This window comes from Neophocaena asiaeorientalis, unplaced genomic scaffold (genome assembly GCF_003031525.2).
Source record: "Neophocaena asiaeorientalis asiaeorientalis breed wild unplaced genomic scaffold, Neophocaena_asiaeorientalis_V1.1 scaffold36, whole genome shotgun sequence".
Taxonomy (NCBI): Eukaryota; Metazoa; Chordata; class Mammalia; order Artiodactyla; family Phocoenidae; genus Neophocaena; species Neophocaena asiaeorientalis.
Window position 1 is genome coordinate 7,898,623 of NW_020174149.1, and position 19,792 is coordinate 7,918,414.

General features: G+C 34.8%; 1 protein-coding gene across 1 annotated transcript in view; it reads left to right on the forward strand.

Annotated features, from left to right (window-relative positions):
* Positions 1 to 18,641, forward strand: part of ZNRF2 (zinc and ring finger 2) — a 93,401-nt gene extending 74,760 nt beyond the window's left edge. The window contains exons 4-6 of the mRNA XM_024754997.1: positions 4,581 to 4,686; positions 12,519 to 12,598; positions 15,708 to 18,641. Of these exons, the coding sequence (XP_024610765.1) occupies positions 4,581 to 4,686; positions 12,519 to 12,576 (164 nt within the window). The 3' untranslated portion in view covers positions 12,577 to 12,598; positions 15,708 to 18,641. The remainder of the gene's footprint in view (positions 1 to 4,580; positions 4,687 to 12,518; positions 12,599 to 15,707) is intronic.
* The last annotated feature ends 1,151 nt before the right edge of the window (positions 18,642 to 19,792 follow it).

Consider the following 19,792-nt stretch of genomic DNA (forward strand, 5'->3'; position numbering starts at 1 on the left):
CGCTGTTTCCTTGATAGCAGTTGTTTTCTGAAGCAGGGGTATATTTCAGAATCTCTAGGGATGGGGCCCAGGTATATGTTTTTTTGTTCTGTTTTGTTTCTCTGTTGAGCAGAATACATACCCAAGTGATTCTGGTGCCTACTTCTTGATAAAATCATTGTTCTATTCTAGGTTTAATTCTTCTTTTCCTGTATCAGTACCTCTAAATCAATGCATAGACCATGTAAATAAATCAAAGAATTAGACTGATAAGGAATAATACACTGATTCCAGCTGTTAGGTGGGACATCAACAACACTTTTGAAAAAGCAACACAAGTTTAGTTTCCTGTTCACAGTCTTGAGTATCTGTCCACTAATCAGTGCTTGTGGAGAGCGGGAATTCCATACTAGCCAACCATGGTAGTTAAATCTATTTGTGTTCCCTTCTCTGCTTTTCTCATATTAATTTTGGCCAGTTAGTAGTCTACCCTTAAGGTATTCTAGTCCTAAAACATTGACTCCTTATTGCCTGAGATGGTTTCTTCATGAATGTTTTCAATTGATTAGCTAAAGACTTTTAATAACCTTTACCCAGCTGTCTTAAAGATGCTTCAGTGTCCTGGATTTAGTGGTATTTCTAGGCCCTATTTAACTCTGTATGTATCTCATTACTAAGCTGAAAATTTCCCTTTGAAAGAAAGTACAGTGTCACAATGGGGTAGGAGAGGGGCATACTCTGGAAAACCTCCAGTCAAAAGTTAATCACGTTTCATAGTAACTTTTCAAAAATAAAAACTACCTTCAAAGACAGATTCTATTGGAAATAAGACTTTCAAATTTGAAAATTAAGCATTTGCTACTTGGGGCAGTAACTGTTGAGAACGAACTGTCTTTTAACTCAGAGTTGCTTATCAAAATGCAGTTGAGCAGTGACTATAATATGTTAATGTTAACTTTTAATTTTCTGAGCAGAGATCATTTCATTACAAACTGTTTACATTGGATATTGGGCTGCACTGAAATTAATGTGTTTGGAATGTTCTTATATATGTATATGTATATATACACACACACACACACACATATATATGTGTATATATATATATATCTTAACGTAGAAAATACAGTTCTGCATATTTTTTATTACTTGGGCTTTAGGACCTTCTGATTAAAATGACTGACATTAATATGTCATTCTAGATTAAACTAAAAAGATTTTTTAAAATTAGTACCTGCAAGGCATATCATTATATTCTTCTTATTTTTATTTTTTTGCCGTATGCAGGCCTCTCACTGTTGTGGCCTCTCCCGTTGCGGAGCACAGGCTCCGGATGCGCAGGCTCAGCGGCCATGGCTCACGGGCCCAGCCACTCCGCGGCATGTGGGATCTTCCCGGACTGGGGCACGAACCCGCATCCCCTGCTTTGGCAGGCGGACTCTCAACCACTGCGCCACCAGGGAAGCCCTATATTCTTAAAATATATATTCTGTTAATTATATGCAGATTGGGTTTGTCTTTGTTGTACTGTAAATAAATTTTCTTATAAACAGAATAACCAAGGCCTTTTAAGATATTAAAATTTTCCCAACTCAAAAGATTTTTAAAACCTATTGTAATAAAGAAATGAGAGTTGGTAGTTCTAGGTCAACATAAAAGCAAGTTTAAGACACTTACATTTCTGTGAACAATGAATTCAGAAGCTTTTACTTCGTGGATTTCTACCTATTTTTATTTTGTGTTGAGAATCTGTTACATAGATTTATATGGCAAAAATGTGGCAATACTTTTTATTTTTTAAAAGCTGGTCTATCTAATTTATGTTAATAGAGATTTTTTTGGTTCCTTTATACTTAAATCTAGATGCATTGTTACTGTATTCCAAAAGATAGAAAATTTGATACCCTAGTCCATCAATTCTAAGACACACTTTATAAATTTTAACAGCTCTGAAAAATGAGACATGTCTTAAAATTGATTTGTGTCATAGTTTAATGGAAGCATTTTTTTCTTGGTGAAATATAAAACTCATGGTGTATCTTATAATTATTGATGTTTTAGGCTTGATAAAAAGTGATGGTTAATTTTTTGAAGTTAGTTGTGGGACTTAGATTTATGTTACGATGTGGTATATCTTTGTGGTGAAAAAAATCTAAGTGGTGAGAACATACCACAAAAAATTCCATATTATTTGGAATTATACCTGTACTATGATCTTTTAGTGTTTCCTTCATATCTTTTCCTCTTTTTTTCATTGCTATCATCCTAGTGTTAAATAATAAAACTAAAAAATTTGGTAACAAGTTTGATATCCTTTATTCAAGGGAAAAACAATCCATCGATTGGGGGACTACAGTGCCTAATAAGCATCTCCCCAGGGGACTTTGGACAAGAGTGAGTTTTATGGGGCCTTAGAAGAGGCACTGTGAAAACAAGGCATGATTGGCTAGGAGGCTGGGGTTTCCTTATAAGGCTAGCAGGTTCTAGGACAAAGTAGGCTAGCTAAAGCTGAGTTGGAGGATTGTGGTTGGTGTTGGGTTTCCTTGAGAGTGAGGTATTTTCTGTAGTTTAGGCTGACTTAGGTATAGGTTTGGGATGTGGTCAGAGCCACTGAGATGACTTCCATTTTGTGGGTTCCAATATACCAATTAACTTTAACACTAGTTAGGTGCTTTACATTAAACTGGTTCCCTCTCTGTGGAAACCTGTCCAGAACAGTAAGAGGAAAATGGAGATCAAGAGAAGGAGGAAAGACTTGGGGTTGCAGGTGGGGTCGGGGTTGTGGTTGGGACCTCCAGGGTCAAGAAAAGAAAAATGGGGAGAGGACTCTTGAGGGGAGTGTTGATAGGCATCATTTTCCATTTACCCAGTTCCACTTGCCCAAAAATCTTCTTCTGGTTAAGTCTTTGATGTGATATATTAGCTTGTGAGCTACCCAATAGTTAGCTAAAATTACTTCAACCATATTCCCTAGATTCTGAAAGCATAAGCCTTCTTGCTAAGGCCTTTCCTTTTTCTGTGGAAGTTGCCCTCTTACCCCCTCTAGCCTTATGGGTAAATCATCTGCTGCTACCTTACTTTCTGTAGACCAAATAGAGTCTGTATTTCATCTTAATGTGCTATCTCAAAATGAATATCTAAAGGGGGAACTACTTATAGAATGGACTTTTCTAGAAGGAACTGTTACAGATGTGTGCACAATTAAATTTGTTGCTGTTTATAAGAGGTATGGGACTAGCAGATAAGTACTTAATTTTAGGAGACTTTCCTGCCTTGCTCTGTGTTTAAGCACTTAGGTAGAGATTAATGCAGCCTTTCCCCTTTAGCTTGTTTGGTTTTATTTCCAAAACCAGTAATTTATCTATTTGTGATATAAATTTATACTGCATGTTCCTGCTTTTGCTTTTTGTTCTCCAAACTTACTAAGAATGTGTACTCTTCAACAGTTTTAATGGCATGTTTTAATTATTCCTCATTTAAAAAGAGTTACAGGGCTTCCCTGGTGGCGCAGTGGTTGGGGGTCCGCCTGCTGATGCGGGGGAAGCGGGTTCGTGCCCTGGTTCGGGAGGATCCCGCATGCCGCGGAGCGGCTGGGCCCATGGGCCGTGGCTGCTGGGTCTGCGTGTCTGGAGCCTGTGCTCCGTGGCAGGGGGAGCCACAGCAGTGAGAGGCCCGCGTAAAGAAAAAGAAAAAAAAAAAAAAGTCACAAAGTATGTCTGGCTAATATACTCTATTTTAGGCAAGATCCTTGTAAAATTAAAATTTAACGTTAATAAAATGTAATTTAAATTAAAATTTCAATATAAAACATAAATTGAGAGAGCCTTTTTTTTTTTCTTTCCCCCGAAAGGAATTTTTGCTTTATAAAGGGTTTCACCATAGGAATATTTTAAACAAAGTGATTAAAATACCCTGCAAGTTAGTGTAATTGCTGCCTGGAGTAGACTTGGCATTGTCATGGGAAAGGATTAAGACCTAAATATAGTACAGTTATTAAAATTGGGAAATTTAATGTTAAAAAGAAAAAAAGGATTAATGTTGAGCCTAATGCCTGAAATCCTCAAGTTTCCAAAAATCCCGTTCAGAATCTACACAAAAGCTTTGATTTACCTTTGTATTTTCTTGAATTAAGCAGATTTTTTTTAAAGTCCTGTATTAAAGATGATTTCTTTAACTTATGCAATTTTGTTATTTTAAAAATTACAATAGTATTTTCATGTCTTTTCTGCCATGTTATACTCTATACACTTTTTTGAACTAGCTTGGGCACCAGATTAATATTGATTAGTAGCATAAGGACAATAAATTCCAAATAACTGACTTACTGATAAAGTTTTATAGCAAAGTCATTTGCAAGTTGGAGGATTCCATACTGTTCTTAATTAGTAACTGCAATGCCTCAATGAAATCTAAATGGAAATGAGAGGCACTGTCCATAAGTAAAGGTAAACATTATTCACTGATTTGTGAATAGCATTTCAAATAGAGGTGCTGAGTTTTATGTATTTCTGACAAAATATGCCAGTCACCACTCTTCATAAGTTAGCTTTCACATAATTCTTTCAGTTTTATTGTCCTAAACTCATTTTCTTTTTTCTCAGAGGATGTGCTGAGTAAAGATGCTGGGGAATGTGCAATATGCCTTGAAGAATTGCAGCAGGGAGATACTATAGCACGGCTGCCTTGTCTATGCATATATCATAAAGGGTAAGTTTATTTTTATGTTAACCAAATTGATATTAGACTAAAAGACCTTTCTCAGGTTTCATACTTTTGTAGTTAGGGCTGAAAAGATTTCTTCTTCATTGAAACTCCCTTTCCCCATTTCTTAAAAAACAATAGCCTTACTGTTGGTGGGAATGTAAATTGATACAGCCACTATGGAGAACAGTATGGAGGTTCCTTAAAAAACTAAAAATAGAACTACCATATGACCCAGCAGACCCACTACTGGGCATATACCCTGAGAAAACCATAATTCAATAAGACTCATGTACCACAATGTTCATTGCAGCACTATTTACAATACCAGGACGTGGAAGCAACCTAAGTGTCCATTTACAGATTAATGGATAAAGAAGATGTGGCACATATATACAATGGAATATTACCCAGCCATAAAAAGAAACGAAATTGAGTTATTTGTAGTGAGGTGGATGGACCTAGAGACTGTCATAAAGAGTGAAGTAAGTCAGAAAGAGAAAAACAAATACCGTATGCTAACACAAATATGTGGAATCTAAAATAATTTACAAAAAAAGGTTGTGAAGAACCTAGGGGAAGGACAGGAATAAAGACGCAGGCGTAGAGAATGGACTTGAGGACACAGGGAGGGGGAAGGGTAAGCTGGGACAAAGTGAGAGGGTGGCATGGACATATATACACTACCAAATGTAAAATAGATAGCTAGTGGGAAACAGCCGCATAGCACAGGGAGATCAGCTTGGTGCTTTGTGTCCACCTAGAGGGGCGGGATAGGGAGAGTGGGAGGGAGACACGAGGGAGGAGATATGGGGATGGATATATATATATACACACACACACACACACACACACACACACATATGCATATGTATGGCTGGTTTACTTTGTCATACAGCAGAAGCTGACACACCATTGTGAAGCAATTATACTCCAGTAAAGATGTTAAAAAAAAATGACCTTTTTCCTGCTAGTACTAAGAGTTAAGCCCATATCTGTTTGCATCCCAAAGGCTACCATTTGTTAAGCATTTACTGTGATCCAGGTGTTGTCCATAGCTTCTTGAATAGGTTATCGTATATAAGCCTTGTAACAATCTCATTGTACAGCTGAGGAAATAAGCTGGGGAACCACAGGCAATCTCTCCAAGGTCACATAGCTGGTAATAAATGGAAGAACTGAGATTCTAGCCATGTCTGTTTGACTCCAGAGCCCATCTGGTTTTTCATAAAGTGTTCTTGGTTTCAGGAAAAATTTGATTTAAGACGATTTAAGGTTACCTACAAAAAGAATAGAAAACTATAACTTTAAAAGCAATAAAAGAAATAATGTGGAATTTTATTTAAAAGCAGGGCATGGGGGTTGGGGAAAACATAGAGAAAATAGTAAATAGTACCAAAACAAAGAGGCAAAAATAAATCCAGTATCAGTAATTATAATAAATCCAAATAGATCAAAGTAACCAGTTGAAAAGAAATCAAAAGATTGGGATATGCTGTTGATGAGCAACACACTTAAACATAAGGGATATAGAAAAATATGGATGTAAAGGGATAGTAAACTATATCCAGGAAAATATTAACTAAAGTAAAACTGACAAAGCTAAATTAATATTGGACAAAATTAACTTTATTGCAGAAAATATTATTAATATTTTATGATAAAAGTATATAAAATTCAATTCTTTGTGTACCAAAGAACACAGTCTCAAAATATTCGTAGGACTGTCAGAAAAAATTGACAAATCCATCATGATAATGGGAAATTTCAACACACTTCTCACTGAGTCAAGCACACATACACAAAATTAGTTAAGACCTAGAAAAATTGAGCAATACAGTTAACAGATTTGATCTAATGGATATGTATGTGTATGTCTGCACCCAGCAATTAGTACATTTTCTTTTCAAGTACGTATGAAGTATTGTAGAAATTGATCATGTACTAGACCATAAGACAAGTCTTAACAAACCACAAAACGATGGTACCATACAGAAAGCTGTTCTCTGAGCTCAGTTTGATGTCAGTGACAAAAGATAAATATTCTGGGATCAAAGAAGAAGTCATAAGGGAACTTAGAAAATACTCTGAACTGAATAATAGTGAAATCCAAGGCTTGTGTTAAAAGAAAGACTGAAAGGGACTCCCCTGGTGGTACAGTGGTTAAGAATCCTCCTGCCAATGCAGGGGACATGGGTTTGATCCCTGGTCCAGAAGGGTCCCACATGCCACGGAGCAGCTAAAGCCCATGCGCCACAACTACTGAGCCTACGCACCTAGAGCCCATGCTCCGCAACAAGAGAAGCCACCACAGTAAGCCCACGCACTGCAACGAACAGTAGCCCACGCTTGCTGCAACTGGAGAAAGCCCGTGCGCAGCAACAAAGACCCTACGCAGCCAAAAATAAATTAATTAATTAATTTAAAATATTTTTAAGAAGACTGAAAATCAATAATCCAAGTTCTTACTGAAATTAGAAAATTGGTAACAGAATAAACACAAAGCAAACAAAGATCAGAGAAGAAAAAGATTGAATGAAAAAATTACACACTAGAGACTGACAAAGTCAAAAGTTGTTTCTTTGAGAAGAATAATAAAATAGATTAGCCTCTGGCAAGATTGTCTCTAGAAGGAAAAAATAAACAGTATAGGAATGAAAAGGAACACATAACTCTAGATATGGCAGAAATTAAAAACGATTGGAAAATTCTGTGAAAAATTTTATACTTTTCAAGTAAAAAATTTAAACAAAACAGGCAGTTTCCTTAAAAATATAATACTGTCCAAAATGACACAAAAATAGGAAACCTGAATAGACTAATAACTATAAGTAGTTATTAAGACTAACCCTGAAAAACCACAAATAGTTTTTTAAAAACCAAACCAAAAACCTAAAAACAAGCCCATGATAACAGTTGGACAGCAAATTTACCAGATACCCAAAGAACACCATGTTAACAGTTGTAAATTCCCCCCAAAAGTAGAAGATGATAGAAGGTTCTCCCACTTATTTTATGAGAATAGTATAAACTTGATAACCCAAATCAGACAAGGACAGGATAAGAAAGAAAATTAAAAGGAACTCTCATTTATGAATGTAAATGCAAAATCCAGAAACATACTAGCAAACCAAATTCATCAATATAGATCGAAAGTAATGCCTTTCAACCCAATTGGATTTACGTTACGAATGCAAAGAAATATATGATTAGAAAATTTATGTATATAAGTTACCACATTAACAGAGGAAGAGGACCAGATTAATAAATTCTATATTATTAATAATTTAAAATCAAAAGCAAAGAATAAATATTAGATAATATATTAAAATTAATAAGAATTTAGCTGGGTTGCCAGATATGAGCTCAACATATGAAAAACAGCTGCATTCATATCCCAGTATAAAAAATATATATAACTTTTTCTTAGAATAAAAAAATTAACAGCAACAGAAACTACAACAGGAATAAAGTATGTTGAGAATAAATCTTAAGGATATTCAAGACTTTAAAACTTTATTGAAAGATTATAGAAGGTTTAAAATAAATACAGGTACCTTTTTGTGGCTAGGAAAACTCAATGTCATAGAGATGTCACTTCACCCCAAATCTATGTAGTTATTAATGCTATTCCAGTCAAATCTCAACTAGTTTTTTCATGTAACTTGACAAGTTGATTCTTAAATATATACAGATAAAAGAACAAAGGGCCAAGAATAGTCGAGACACTCATAAAGAAGAAAGCAATGCTAGGGGCAGGGAGCTTGTCCTGTACAAATTCACTATAGGACTATTAATTAAGACAGTGTGGAAAGGGTATAGGTGGGTAAGTGGGAAAGAATAGAGTCCATAAACACTCATGCATATATAGAGAGACAGCATAACATGGAGGTTTAAGAGCATGGGCTGTTGGGAGTCAGGATTCCTAAGGTTTGAATTCCAGCCCCTCTGTTAATTCACTGTGTCATCTTGGCCAAGTTACTTAATTTTTCTCTGCCTTAATCTGTAAAATGAGGCAGTAGTACCAACTTCATAGAGTTGTTCTGAGGTTTTTAAAATTATCATCATTTATTTATTTTTGGCTGCATCGGGCCTTAGTTGCGGCATGTGGGATCTTTTGTTGCGGGGCACGGGTTCTTCGTTGTGGCGTGCAGTCTTCTCTCTGGTTGTGGTGTGCAGGTTTTCTCTCTCTGGTTGTAGCATGTGGGCTCCAGAGCACGTAGGCTCTGTAGTTTGCCGCACGCAGGCTCTGTAGTGAGGCATGCGGGCTCAGTAGTTGCGGTGCGCGGACTTAGTTGCCCTGCAGCGTGTGGGATCTTAATTCCCTGACCAGGGATCGAACCTGTGTCCCCTGCATTGAAAGGCAGATTTTTTTTTTTTTTTTTTTTTTGCGGTACGCGGGCCTCTCACTGTTGTGGCCTCTCCCATTGCGGAGCACAGGCTCCAGACACGCAGGCTCAGCGGCCATGGCTCACGGGCCCAGCTGCTCCGCGGCATGTGGGATCTTCCCAGACCGGGGCACGAACCTGTGTCCCCTGCATCGGCAGGCAGACTCTCAACCACTGCACCACCAGGGAAGCCCAAAAGGCAGATTCTTTACCACTGGACCACCAGGGAAGTCCCCCTTCTGAGGTTTTAAATGAGTTATTTTTAGAAAGTTCTGGCACATAATAGGTGCTATATAAGGTTTGTTTGACATGAATAAATGGAAAAACTGGTTTCCCAATTAGTTCATAAGAATGAACTATTCAGTGAATGGCACTGGGATCGATTGATATGTTATTGCTATGAAAAAATACTGTTATTGATATGAAAAAACAATTGAATCCTGTTTTACATTTGAAATAAGAATTCCAAATTAACTGCCCGTGGAAACTAAAATCTAAAGTGTCGGAAAGAATATAGAGAGATGTTCTTAACCTCATGGTAAGGAATTATTTGGGGGGCTAAGATAACCTCCCCATAAAAAGTTAGAAGACAAGTTGATGAATTTGACTACGTTAAAATTTAAAACTTTTTTTGCATCATGATACTGTGAAGAAGTTAAAAACTAGACCTCAGAGTGTTTTCATAACAACAAAGTTTTGCTGTCTGAAACAGTACTCTCCTTCAGCAACTTTCTGTAATGCAGTTAGCTCATTGTAGTTGGTAAATGGTATAGAAGGGTGACAGTATAATCACATCATACTGGTTCATATATAATATTTTTCAGCACATTAATGCTTTGCTCCATCAAATAAGAGCAAATATGGAAGCAAGCCATGGAAGAATACAGTTAACTTTAAGGATGCCCATTCACCAAGTAGTCTCACACCCAATTCAGTTAGGCTCTGGGATTTATTTTGGAAGTGCCTGTTTACTTCATAGTTCTCAAATTTTGTGCTTTGGCTTTTGTCTCCGTAACTCAGACAGTATCAGTCCTTCCTTAATCCTCTTTATATCAAGCTAACCTCACCCTTTTAAAAGAAATCCTATATTTACAGAGGTATTTTATTTGTTTGGAAGGAACACAGCTTTGTTCCGATTACAGGGTTGTATTATTTGAGTCTGCCTTTAACCTGTTATTTTTCTCTCATAAACCCTGTTATTTTTAGTGAATAGTTTTGTAGAAAGCAAGGTTCATCAAAAATGTGTATATTATGTTACAGCTGAAATATCTGGATAATAACTTCTTACAAGTCTGTAAGGAAAAGACAAATCAAAATAGAAAAATAGGCAAAAGTTGTTGACAGCCAGTTCACAAAAAGGAGCCGCAAGTGTCCAGTAAGCATACAAATGAGTCTGCTGTACATATCCTACAGCTCAGTAATTCCACTCCTAGGTATATGCTCTGGAGGGACTTTTGATCCTGTGCCCCAGGACAGCGCTGCTGCTACTGCTTAGTGTGCAGGTACAGGGTGAGATCAAGGAGCTTCTACCAGGAAATAAAGCAATACCGTGCTGTCTTCATTAAGAAAGCTGTGCAGTGCTTAAAAAAGTCAATCAGAACAGTGTGTTTAGAGGACTGGTAACAAATAGCTCAAGGATTAGCACTGTGTGTACCACCCCTTGAGTAGTGCTGGCTAAGAGATGTATAAGAATGTTCATAGCATCACTGAAAGTGTCCATTGGTAAAAGAATGGATACATAAATTGCAGTGTGCTTATATGATGGAACATTATACACAGTGAAAATGTAAAAACTAGAGCCTTATTTATTAACAGTTGCGAACCTCAAATTGACTGAAAAAAAGCCACTAGAAGAAAGCATACCTTATTCAAATGAAGTAGTATTCAAATAAAATTTAAAACATGGAAACTGTACTATACATTGTTTTGGAATACTCATATATATAGTTTTAGAGTAAGAAAATGCCGAAGGAAGTAAAGCACCAAAATCAGGAGAGTGACTTTCTGCTGGATTTTGGAGAGAGGAATATAATATTTTAAATAACGTGGGTTGATAGAAATTTCTGTAAGAAGGACCTGGGATTTTAAATGGTTTCTTTGTCTAGATGAGCTGAAATCATATGATTGTAAAGTAAGAAGTACCCATTTTAGATCACAGAGGTGTACTATTCAGATGTATTGGGAATTGTTAACACATCTGGAGTATTTTGTTCATTTCTCAGTACTTTGTTGTGAGAGGTATTCTGGTAGACCAGAGGATGTCTAGAGCCAGGTGAGTCGAATAGAGAGCAGGCCGAATGAAAAAAGTGTCATAAGCCAAATTGGGCATGTTTATTTAGACAGCAAAAGGACAACAAAAATTGTTTTAGATATTGAAAGAATGTCAGATGGTTGAGATCTTTTACCTTCTTTCCTTTTAAATTTATCCATCATTTTTACCTATCATCCAACTGTCAGGATATGAGGTTGGATAAATATTAATTTTACCCTTCAACGTATTAGCCAAGCCTTCTAGCTTGTGGCATATGCAGATTTGCAATGTGTCAACAGTGAGAATGTTGAACAGTTTAAAATCTGCTTGGGTAACTTCCTAGCTGTTGAGCAAGTTACTTAACCTCCTTAAGGCCTTGAGTTTATCATTAGAACTTTCTTCAGGGATGGAAATGTTATATATCTGTGCTGTCTAATAGGGTAGCCACTAGCCATGTGGCTGCTGAGCACTTGAAATGTGGCTAGTGTGACTGAGGCAGTGCATTTTTCTTTTATTTAATTTTAATTAATTTAAATTTAAATAGCCACATGTGGCTTGTGGCTTACTGCACTGGACAGTGCAGATCTACAATGATAATTATATATGCACCCTAATATTTAACTTCCTATAAAATCATGCAATAGTTTATAAATACAAATGGATGATGGTATATTTATTTGTATATATATATATGTATATATATATGTATTGCAGGAAGGAAGGGATAGAATTAAATTAAGTTTTCAATACTCACATCACATAAATATGGTCTTTTAAAATGTAATGCAATATTGTCAAGAATTAAAGCTTAAAAGCTTGCTCTATGGGATGAACTGGTTAACATTTGCATAAATGAACAACTAGTTTGAAGAGAGAAATATCTGTCCAGATTTGTCCTTTAATTTTGAATATTGGTAAAGTGGTAGTTCTTTAGGTTCTCTTTTGGGAATGGTTGTTCTGTTTAAACTTTAAAGTACTTCATAGCATAATTTTGCAAAGATTCATTTCCCTACTGCTTAGAATAAGAATGTAATAAACATATTCTTTTATTTCTATATGCCAAATATGGTCATTAAAAATATTGAATTTTTTTCCACAGAGATATATTAATGTCAAGAATAAGCATTTTTATTATGACTGTTATGATATAAATAATTAAACATAAGTGTTTCAATTTTTCTGGTTTTTTTCTTTTCTAGCTGCATAGATGAATGGTTTGAAGTAAATAGATCTTGCCCTGAGCACCCTTCAGATTAAGCATCAGCTTCCTGTTGTATAGGTAATTCTCCCATTTTCTGTTTTAATTGCTTTTTAAACTGTTACCTGAGTTATACATTCTCAACCACCGTTTTTATTCACTCATTTATTAATTAAGGGGTGTGTGTGTGTATATGTGTTCCAGACATTGTATTAGGCTACTTTGTAGAAAACTCACAGTAAATGATACATAAAAACAACTTTCTTGATTTCCTGAAGAGAGTCATATATTAAGTAAACTCTACATTTTTGGTACTTTAAAACACTTTAGCTTATTTAATTTTAGTTTAATACTTTAAAAAACCCCATGAAGTAAATATCATGACCCCATTTTACCAATGAGAAACCTGAGGGTCAGAGTAATTAAGTTCTGTGACATTAAGAAGCACGTTGCACCAACAGTCCAAGGACATGTAGTTAGCAACAGAATCAAATTCCATACTGTTAACCATAACTTCCCAGGTATGTTTTTAGGTAATGCAATATAATATAATTCTAATCGTAATAATTAGTTAGCATTTATATTGCATTATTATGTGCCAGGGATTGGTCTAAGCATTTTACATCTATTTATAACTCATCTAATTGGTATAACAACCCTTTGAGCTCGGTACTCTTAACTACTCCCGTTATGGAGATGATGAGGAGATTAAGTTTTAGAGAGGGTAAGAAACTTGTCAAGGTCACATAGCTAGTTCCGTAGTAGAGCTGGGAATTGAATCAAAAGATTGTGTTCTTTGCTATTTTGCTATTATTAGGTAGGAACAGTTTCTTGAGAAAGTTACATTTGTATTCATTCGTTCAATTTAATCTTTCACTTTTGTATCCTACCTATACAGTAGACAAAAAAAAATTGAATTGAATTTTAAACCAAATACAGAATTTGTTTTCCACTATTGATGTAGCTTATTCATGATTCTGCATTTTTTGAAAATGTTTAGCAAATTGAAATGAAAACCTCACTTGAGTATTGCTATTTTTCATATTCCATCATTTAGCTTTGAAAAAAGTTAACTTAATTGCCATCTTCATGTATGTGAAAAGCTTTTTATCTTTATCATTTCAAAAATGATATAAAACATTGTGTTTTATATGAAGGCAGAATATTTTAGCCAATCTTGGAATTGTTTTGGAAGGAGTTAGAACCTCTGTGTTCAGAGACTCAAGATAGTCACAGACAACAATCTTTTCTCAATGTCTAAGACTGGAGGCAGGAAACTAGAGCAGATAATACCTGAGATCTAGTCCTGTGCTGTTCCCCCATTTCCTTTTATTTCAATAACTCCTGGTCTTACATTTGAGGTGTTGAGATAATAAACACATTCAAGGAATTCTGTTCCCTCTTAATGAGGGTCATTTAATAGCAGCAGATTAGATTATTGACAAAATATATTTGAGATAACTTAATAGCAGCTATAGCAGCTGAAATAAGAGCTGCAACATTGAGAGAGACCTCTGTCTTAATAACATTAGGGTTATGCCTGTGAAATGTGAAGGCCTGGGTAAACTGTATCAGCTTTTGAACCTTTTACTGTGAGATGATTCAGATCATACCTTGACACATTTGAGGTATGAATTGGGATTAGGTTGCTGTTTAAGAGAAGTGTGGTGATGAAGTGGTATTTTGAGGATACATGCATGTATGTATGTTTTTATTTTACTGTGTAAAGTGTTTTTTGAAGAGGAGGATACTTTGGAATGTCTTCAGGGTCACCTTACATCTGGGCCAATAAAGTAAAGCTATAGCTAAAATTTTAGAAGCTTTTTAAGTACTAAAAACCAATGCTATGGGCTTCCCTGGTGGTGCAGTGGTTGAGAGTCTGCCTGCCGATGCAGGGGACACGGGTTCGTGCCCTGGTCCAGGAAGATCCCACATGCCTCAGAGCGGCTAGGCCCATGAGCCATGGTCGCTGAGCCTGCGCGTCCAGAGCCTGTGCTCCGCAACGGGAGAGGCCACAACAGTGAGAGGCCCGCGTGCCACAATGCTAATAAAATGAAATTTTTATCTTAGTATTCCACGTATCAAAATAATATGTCTAAATCTTTCACCCATAGATAAAATCTATCTTTTTAGTCAGTAAACTTTTTTGTGTGAAAAAGGAATTTTATGATATAAAATATTTTATTACATGGTCTAATCAGCTAAATTTTTCTTTTAGTGTCACGATGAGGTTATGGGATATGTGGAACATGCATCTCATCTCATGGTCAATATGCATGTCTGTTGGTTTTAAACAGTATTTCAGTTTCCTTACCCTATATATCAATGTTATCTTCTTCTTCATTTTTTTTTTTTCATTGTGGAACCTGAGTTCGGTGGCAGCTGCCCTCAGAAATGTGAACCAGTGGAATCTTTCTCTATGGGTCTTGAAGAGTCATTTCTGAGAATGTGTAGACATGGAATATTTCAGCTCTTTCACATTTTTGCTTTTGTTCTGACTACCCTTATTTGTCAAATGATAAATTCTTCCTATCTCTTTTGCTGTCCTAGATTAAAAGTGTATGGGTTTGGGTGGGAGGGAGGCTCAAGAGGGAGGGGATATGGAGATATATGTATGCATATAGCTGATTCACTTTGCTGTGCAGCAGAAGCTAACACAACATTGTAAAGCAATTATACTCCAATAAAAATGTAAAAAGAAAATGTGCAGGTTTGAAGAGGATTCAGTGTTGTTAAAACTTTTTTTAAGGCAACATGTAAGTAGCACTTCTGATACTCTTCAGCATACTAATTTAGCAGTCAGCCCAAAACAGAGATACATGAATATCTAAGGTTTTGATTAGTTAGGAAATTGTTCACTATTTGTAATTCAAGGATTTTAGTTACTTGGAGAGGGCTTAGTTAATTGTGTGTGTTTGTTTTCTGTAGTTTGGTGTAGTCTTTATTGTGGTGGGGGAACGACTGTTACTTAGTGGCTATTTTTTGTAACTATTTTAAGATTTAATTGGTCCTTCTGTGTCCTTGATTTGTTCTTTTGCAGAAAACAAATTTTATCAGTTTTTAAAATACTAAGTAAGTGTATGAAAATTTACAGTCTAAAGCAGTGTTCATGGGGAAATGGATGTTGTATTTTGATTTGTATTACTATCATGGACCATTGCTTAAACTAAATGTATCCACTTTTACACAGGTTTCCTTGTCTTTTCAAGATGCTTGAAAAGCTGAGAGGATACGAAGATTTATCTCTGGAAAAGCAAAAACAAAAATGCAGGCACACTCAGCCAGAAATCTAAGTTCTGTGAGACTCAGTAATGCAGAGATGGACAATCGTACAGGAAAAAAAAATCTGCTGAGGAGAGGACAATTGTCACAGAACTCAGTGTACCAAACATGAATAAAGGACACACAGGGATTTTGAAAATGCTGCACATCCCTTAATAGTCATCTATATAGGTAATACTGATGAACATTTTATATTCAGACACCAAAGTTAACTGATTTAAAAGTTGATTTACTTTTTATTAAGTTCTCTAGAGCTGTGCAACTAGTTGTTTTTAATTTGTTTTGGTTTTTAGTTTGGGGTCCCTTTATTTTCCCCAGTATGATGTTCCTGCATTCATCTATTCTTAAATTGAAGACCACGTAATTTACTTTTTAAAAATTAAAGTCTTGAATGTGAAACCAAGAAATGTAATCAAGCAGTAAAACATTCTCTGAATGTAGACCGTGATCTCAAGTTCTTTGATTTTTTTTTTCCCCCCAAGAGTGGAAAATAGACTTCTACATAGGAAAGCTAAAGTATGTTAAAACTTTAAATTAAAGGTTTAAAATTATCAGAATGCATTCCAAAGAGTAAAAAAATCAAGTTACATAATTACATTTTAATTAATTAAATTTGGATTATCTATAGAATTGCAGTTTATTAAATATGTTGTTTCCTTTTTAAATAAAACTGCTCAACAGTTAATCAGCAGTGAATCATTTTGCAGCTATGCAACTTTAAAAAAATACTAATTACCAATTTTAAGTGCTTCCAGCTACAGTAACTTTGTTTTAACGGGTATTTTTGTTTGTTCTTTTCATGTAATTATTTTATTGTGCTTTGCATCTCCATGCAGTTTTCCTACATTTGGGTAAAATATTTAGTAGGTTGTAAACTTAATAACTTATGAAAAGGGTAAAATAAAATTTTCTTGAGTGGAACTTGGAATAATTTGAGGGACATTTTTATATACTTTTAAAAATCAGAATTGAATTGGGATGCCAGATTTATAGCAATTTGCATCTTTAATTTTCCAGGTAATCTGGGGTTTAGCATTTGATAAATGATTTTTTAAAGCAAACATGAAGATTTTGTTAATTTATAATTTATTAATGTGTTATTACTGTAATTGAAAATGTTAGAGACTTTTAAATTCAGTCTTGTTTAGAAAGAAATGTATTAAGCAAAATTATGTGAATAAATATTCCCACAAAATACATCTGAATGGTTAAAAAATACTGGAGGAGAGCTATCAGGGCTGCAACAGTGAATGTCTTTTTTTTAATATATATATCAAAAATACCAGTAAATAGATTTCATGTTTTCAACATAGGGAAAATATTATCAGTGAACAATTTAAGCAGTGCACTTTACTCAGTATAATTGAGAGTTACACAGTACTGTTTCCTTATTTTAAGCTTTCTTTACTCTAATGTATTTGTTTGCTTTTCTGTTTATTGCTGCTATTCTTCTCAATTTTTTTTCTACTCTATTGCTTCTGTTTCATATTTTTTAAAAGGGCACGTACAGGAGCAACTGCTGCTACCCAGAAAAATATGTATATTATAAACAATTAAGAGTTTTTCATTGCTTTCAGTGTGATTCTAAACCAGCTAATGTTTTCCCTAAAGTTCTACTGTGAAATGTCTTTTGTTTTGCTACAGTTGATAGAAGAGTCCAAAACCTCCATTGTGACAGCTGACAGCACAGTTTCATAGGTGCTTTTTTTAACCAGTTATGGAAAATATTCTTCCCTCAAAGAAAATATTCTTTCCTTAAATTTTTTCTGTTATCACGAAATCTTAATATGAATACACTTTAGTTCACATTTTCAATTTTGTAAGCTTTCTCTCCCTCTTTCTCTCTCTCACACACACACACCAAGAAAAACCTCTTAGAATGTGAATAGTTTTTTTTCTACTGGTATACTGTTATGGTAAGAATTATTTTGTTGTCTTCCATTCTTAAAGGAAAAGATTTACTATAGCTGTGGTAGTTAACTATTGATATTCTCTTGGAAGTTGATTTTCTGATATAATTTACTCATTGACTTTTAAAGTTTATTGGCCTAAATTCCCTTTTCCTTCTTTATCCTGTACCATACTCTCACAATCGTATTCACTTAGCCTTTGTTTGTCATAAGGTTCTGTGCTGCAGCTCCTACAGTAGAAGCTCCTGTGGTTTAAGAGAAAGTTCAGTGTTGTCAGTGTCAAGTGCTACTTGATTATTTGTCTAGAACAGTATCTACTTAAATCTGTTTATAGTGATCCCTTTTTTGTTAAAATTTACAAAAGGTAGCCTTTTTTTTTTTTTTTTACTTTAAATTCAGTCTCCATCAGTGACTTCCTAAAAAGAAGAATTTAGAAATTGAAATTTTTTTAAAGCCCAGATGCTCCAGTTTTTATTTAAAGTCAAAATTGCTAATCTGGAAAATATTATAAGTAATATTGTACATAATGTCACTTATATTTGTAAATTTATATACAGACACTGCATAGTGTAAGTAGGACATAAAATCACGTTACGTGTTTAGATGTGTAGCTGAAACTACTGACAACTGAATATTATGGAGATAAAGAATGAAACCCTAGTTATCAAATTGGTTATAGTTTTCTAGAATCTTTGTAAATACTTGTTTTCAAATAAGATCACAGTTGGGTATATAGAAAGCAATGTGTTCTGAAATTTCACTTCAGTGCCGCTCTTTTCTTCATAATGGGTTTATTGCCAATTTTGACTCATCTTACGGTGATCTGGCTTTTTCCCCCCCTAAATGTGTAAGAGAGTGTAAGAATGTATATGAGTACAATTATTGTCTTCTTTTGGCTCTTTCCCACAGAAATAAACTAAGAATAGTCTTAATCTGTGTTTTTCAGATCTGGTTATAAATCAGATATAGATTGTGTTTTAAGAGCAGTGTCTGATTGAAATATAAGTAATGGTTTCCATAACTCATTATTTTGTGATAGCCAAAACAACTAAATAAGTCATGTTAACTGTTGGGTACTGGGTAGGTTTTAGTTTCTTAGTGCAAGTCTTCTATTTTTTTAAATGTTATACAGTTATTTCAGTTTTCACCTACTAAACAGTCTACTAGAATGTAGCCCCAGAATGCCTGAGGAGCATACTTGCAGTATGTATTTCAAAAAGATTCCAGTTTAAATGAGTTAATGAAAATACCAGATTTTTTTTTCAAAGCTTAGTTCGCTTGCTAAATTTGGGTTTAGTGAAGTTTAAGAGCAATTGTTTAACATATTATAGCAAGTCACAGGGATATTCCTTTAAATGAAAAAAGACTGTAAATTTAATGTAAATATTATCTATTTTATTTACTAAAAGAGAGTTAAAGAAGGGAAATTTTCTAACAAGCTACATTTGAACAAAGCATGAAACTCTTTTAAAATTAAAGAATAATTGAACTTACCATCTGATTGACATTCACATTATATGTTGATATTAATATCCAATCCTTATGTTTTCAAAGAGAAAGTTTCCATATAAATCAGATTATTAGGAATTTTATAAAACTACATAGAGATAAATAGTGCTTTAAATATGAGAACAGTTTGTTAGTTGCAGGAAGTTTTCTAATTCATTTGGGCCATTTTCTTGCATTTTGATTTATCCTGAGGTAAACTCGGAGCATATTGACAGTGGGTGGTTAAATGTGAAGTGTCCCTTGTTCTTTCTTAGATATTTTCTAAGGTAAAAAAAATTCTAGCATGCCAATATTTTGTCTTTGGCCCATTCCCCTTTGTTTCTGAAGTATGTAGCTTCTGATCTTTTTCTTTGCTACAACATACTGTGAGGAACATTATGGTAGTTACATTATCTGTGTTATTGTCCACTTTCCTTCTCTACCCAGATCTTTTCATTCTGAAACTAAATTGTTACTTGGTTTTCTTTACAGGAAATTGCTACTTGGTATGCTCCTAGTAGTGATCCTTATTCAGGAACAGCTGGTAAAATTGTTTTGGTAATAACTTACCCAGACAATACTTCGAATACCATAT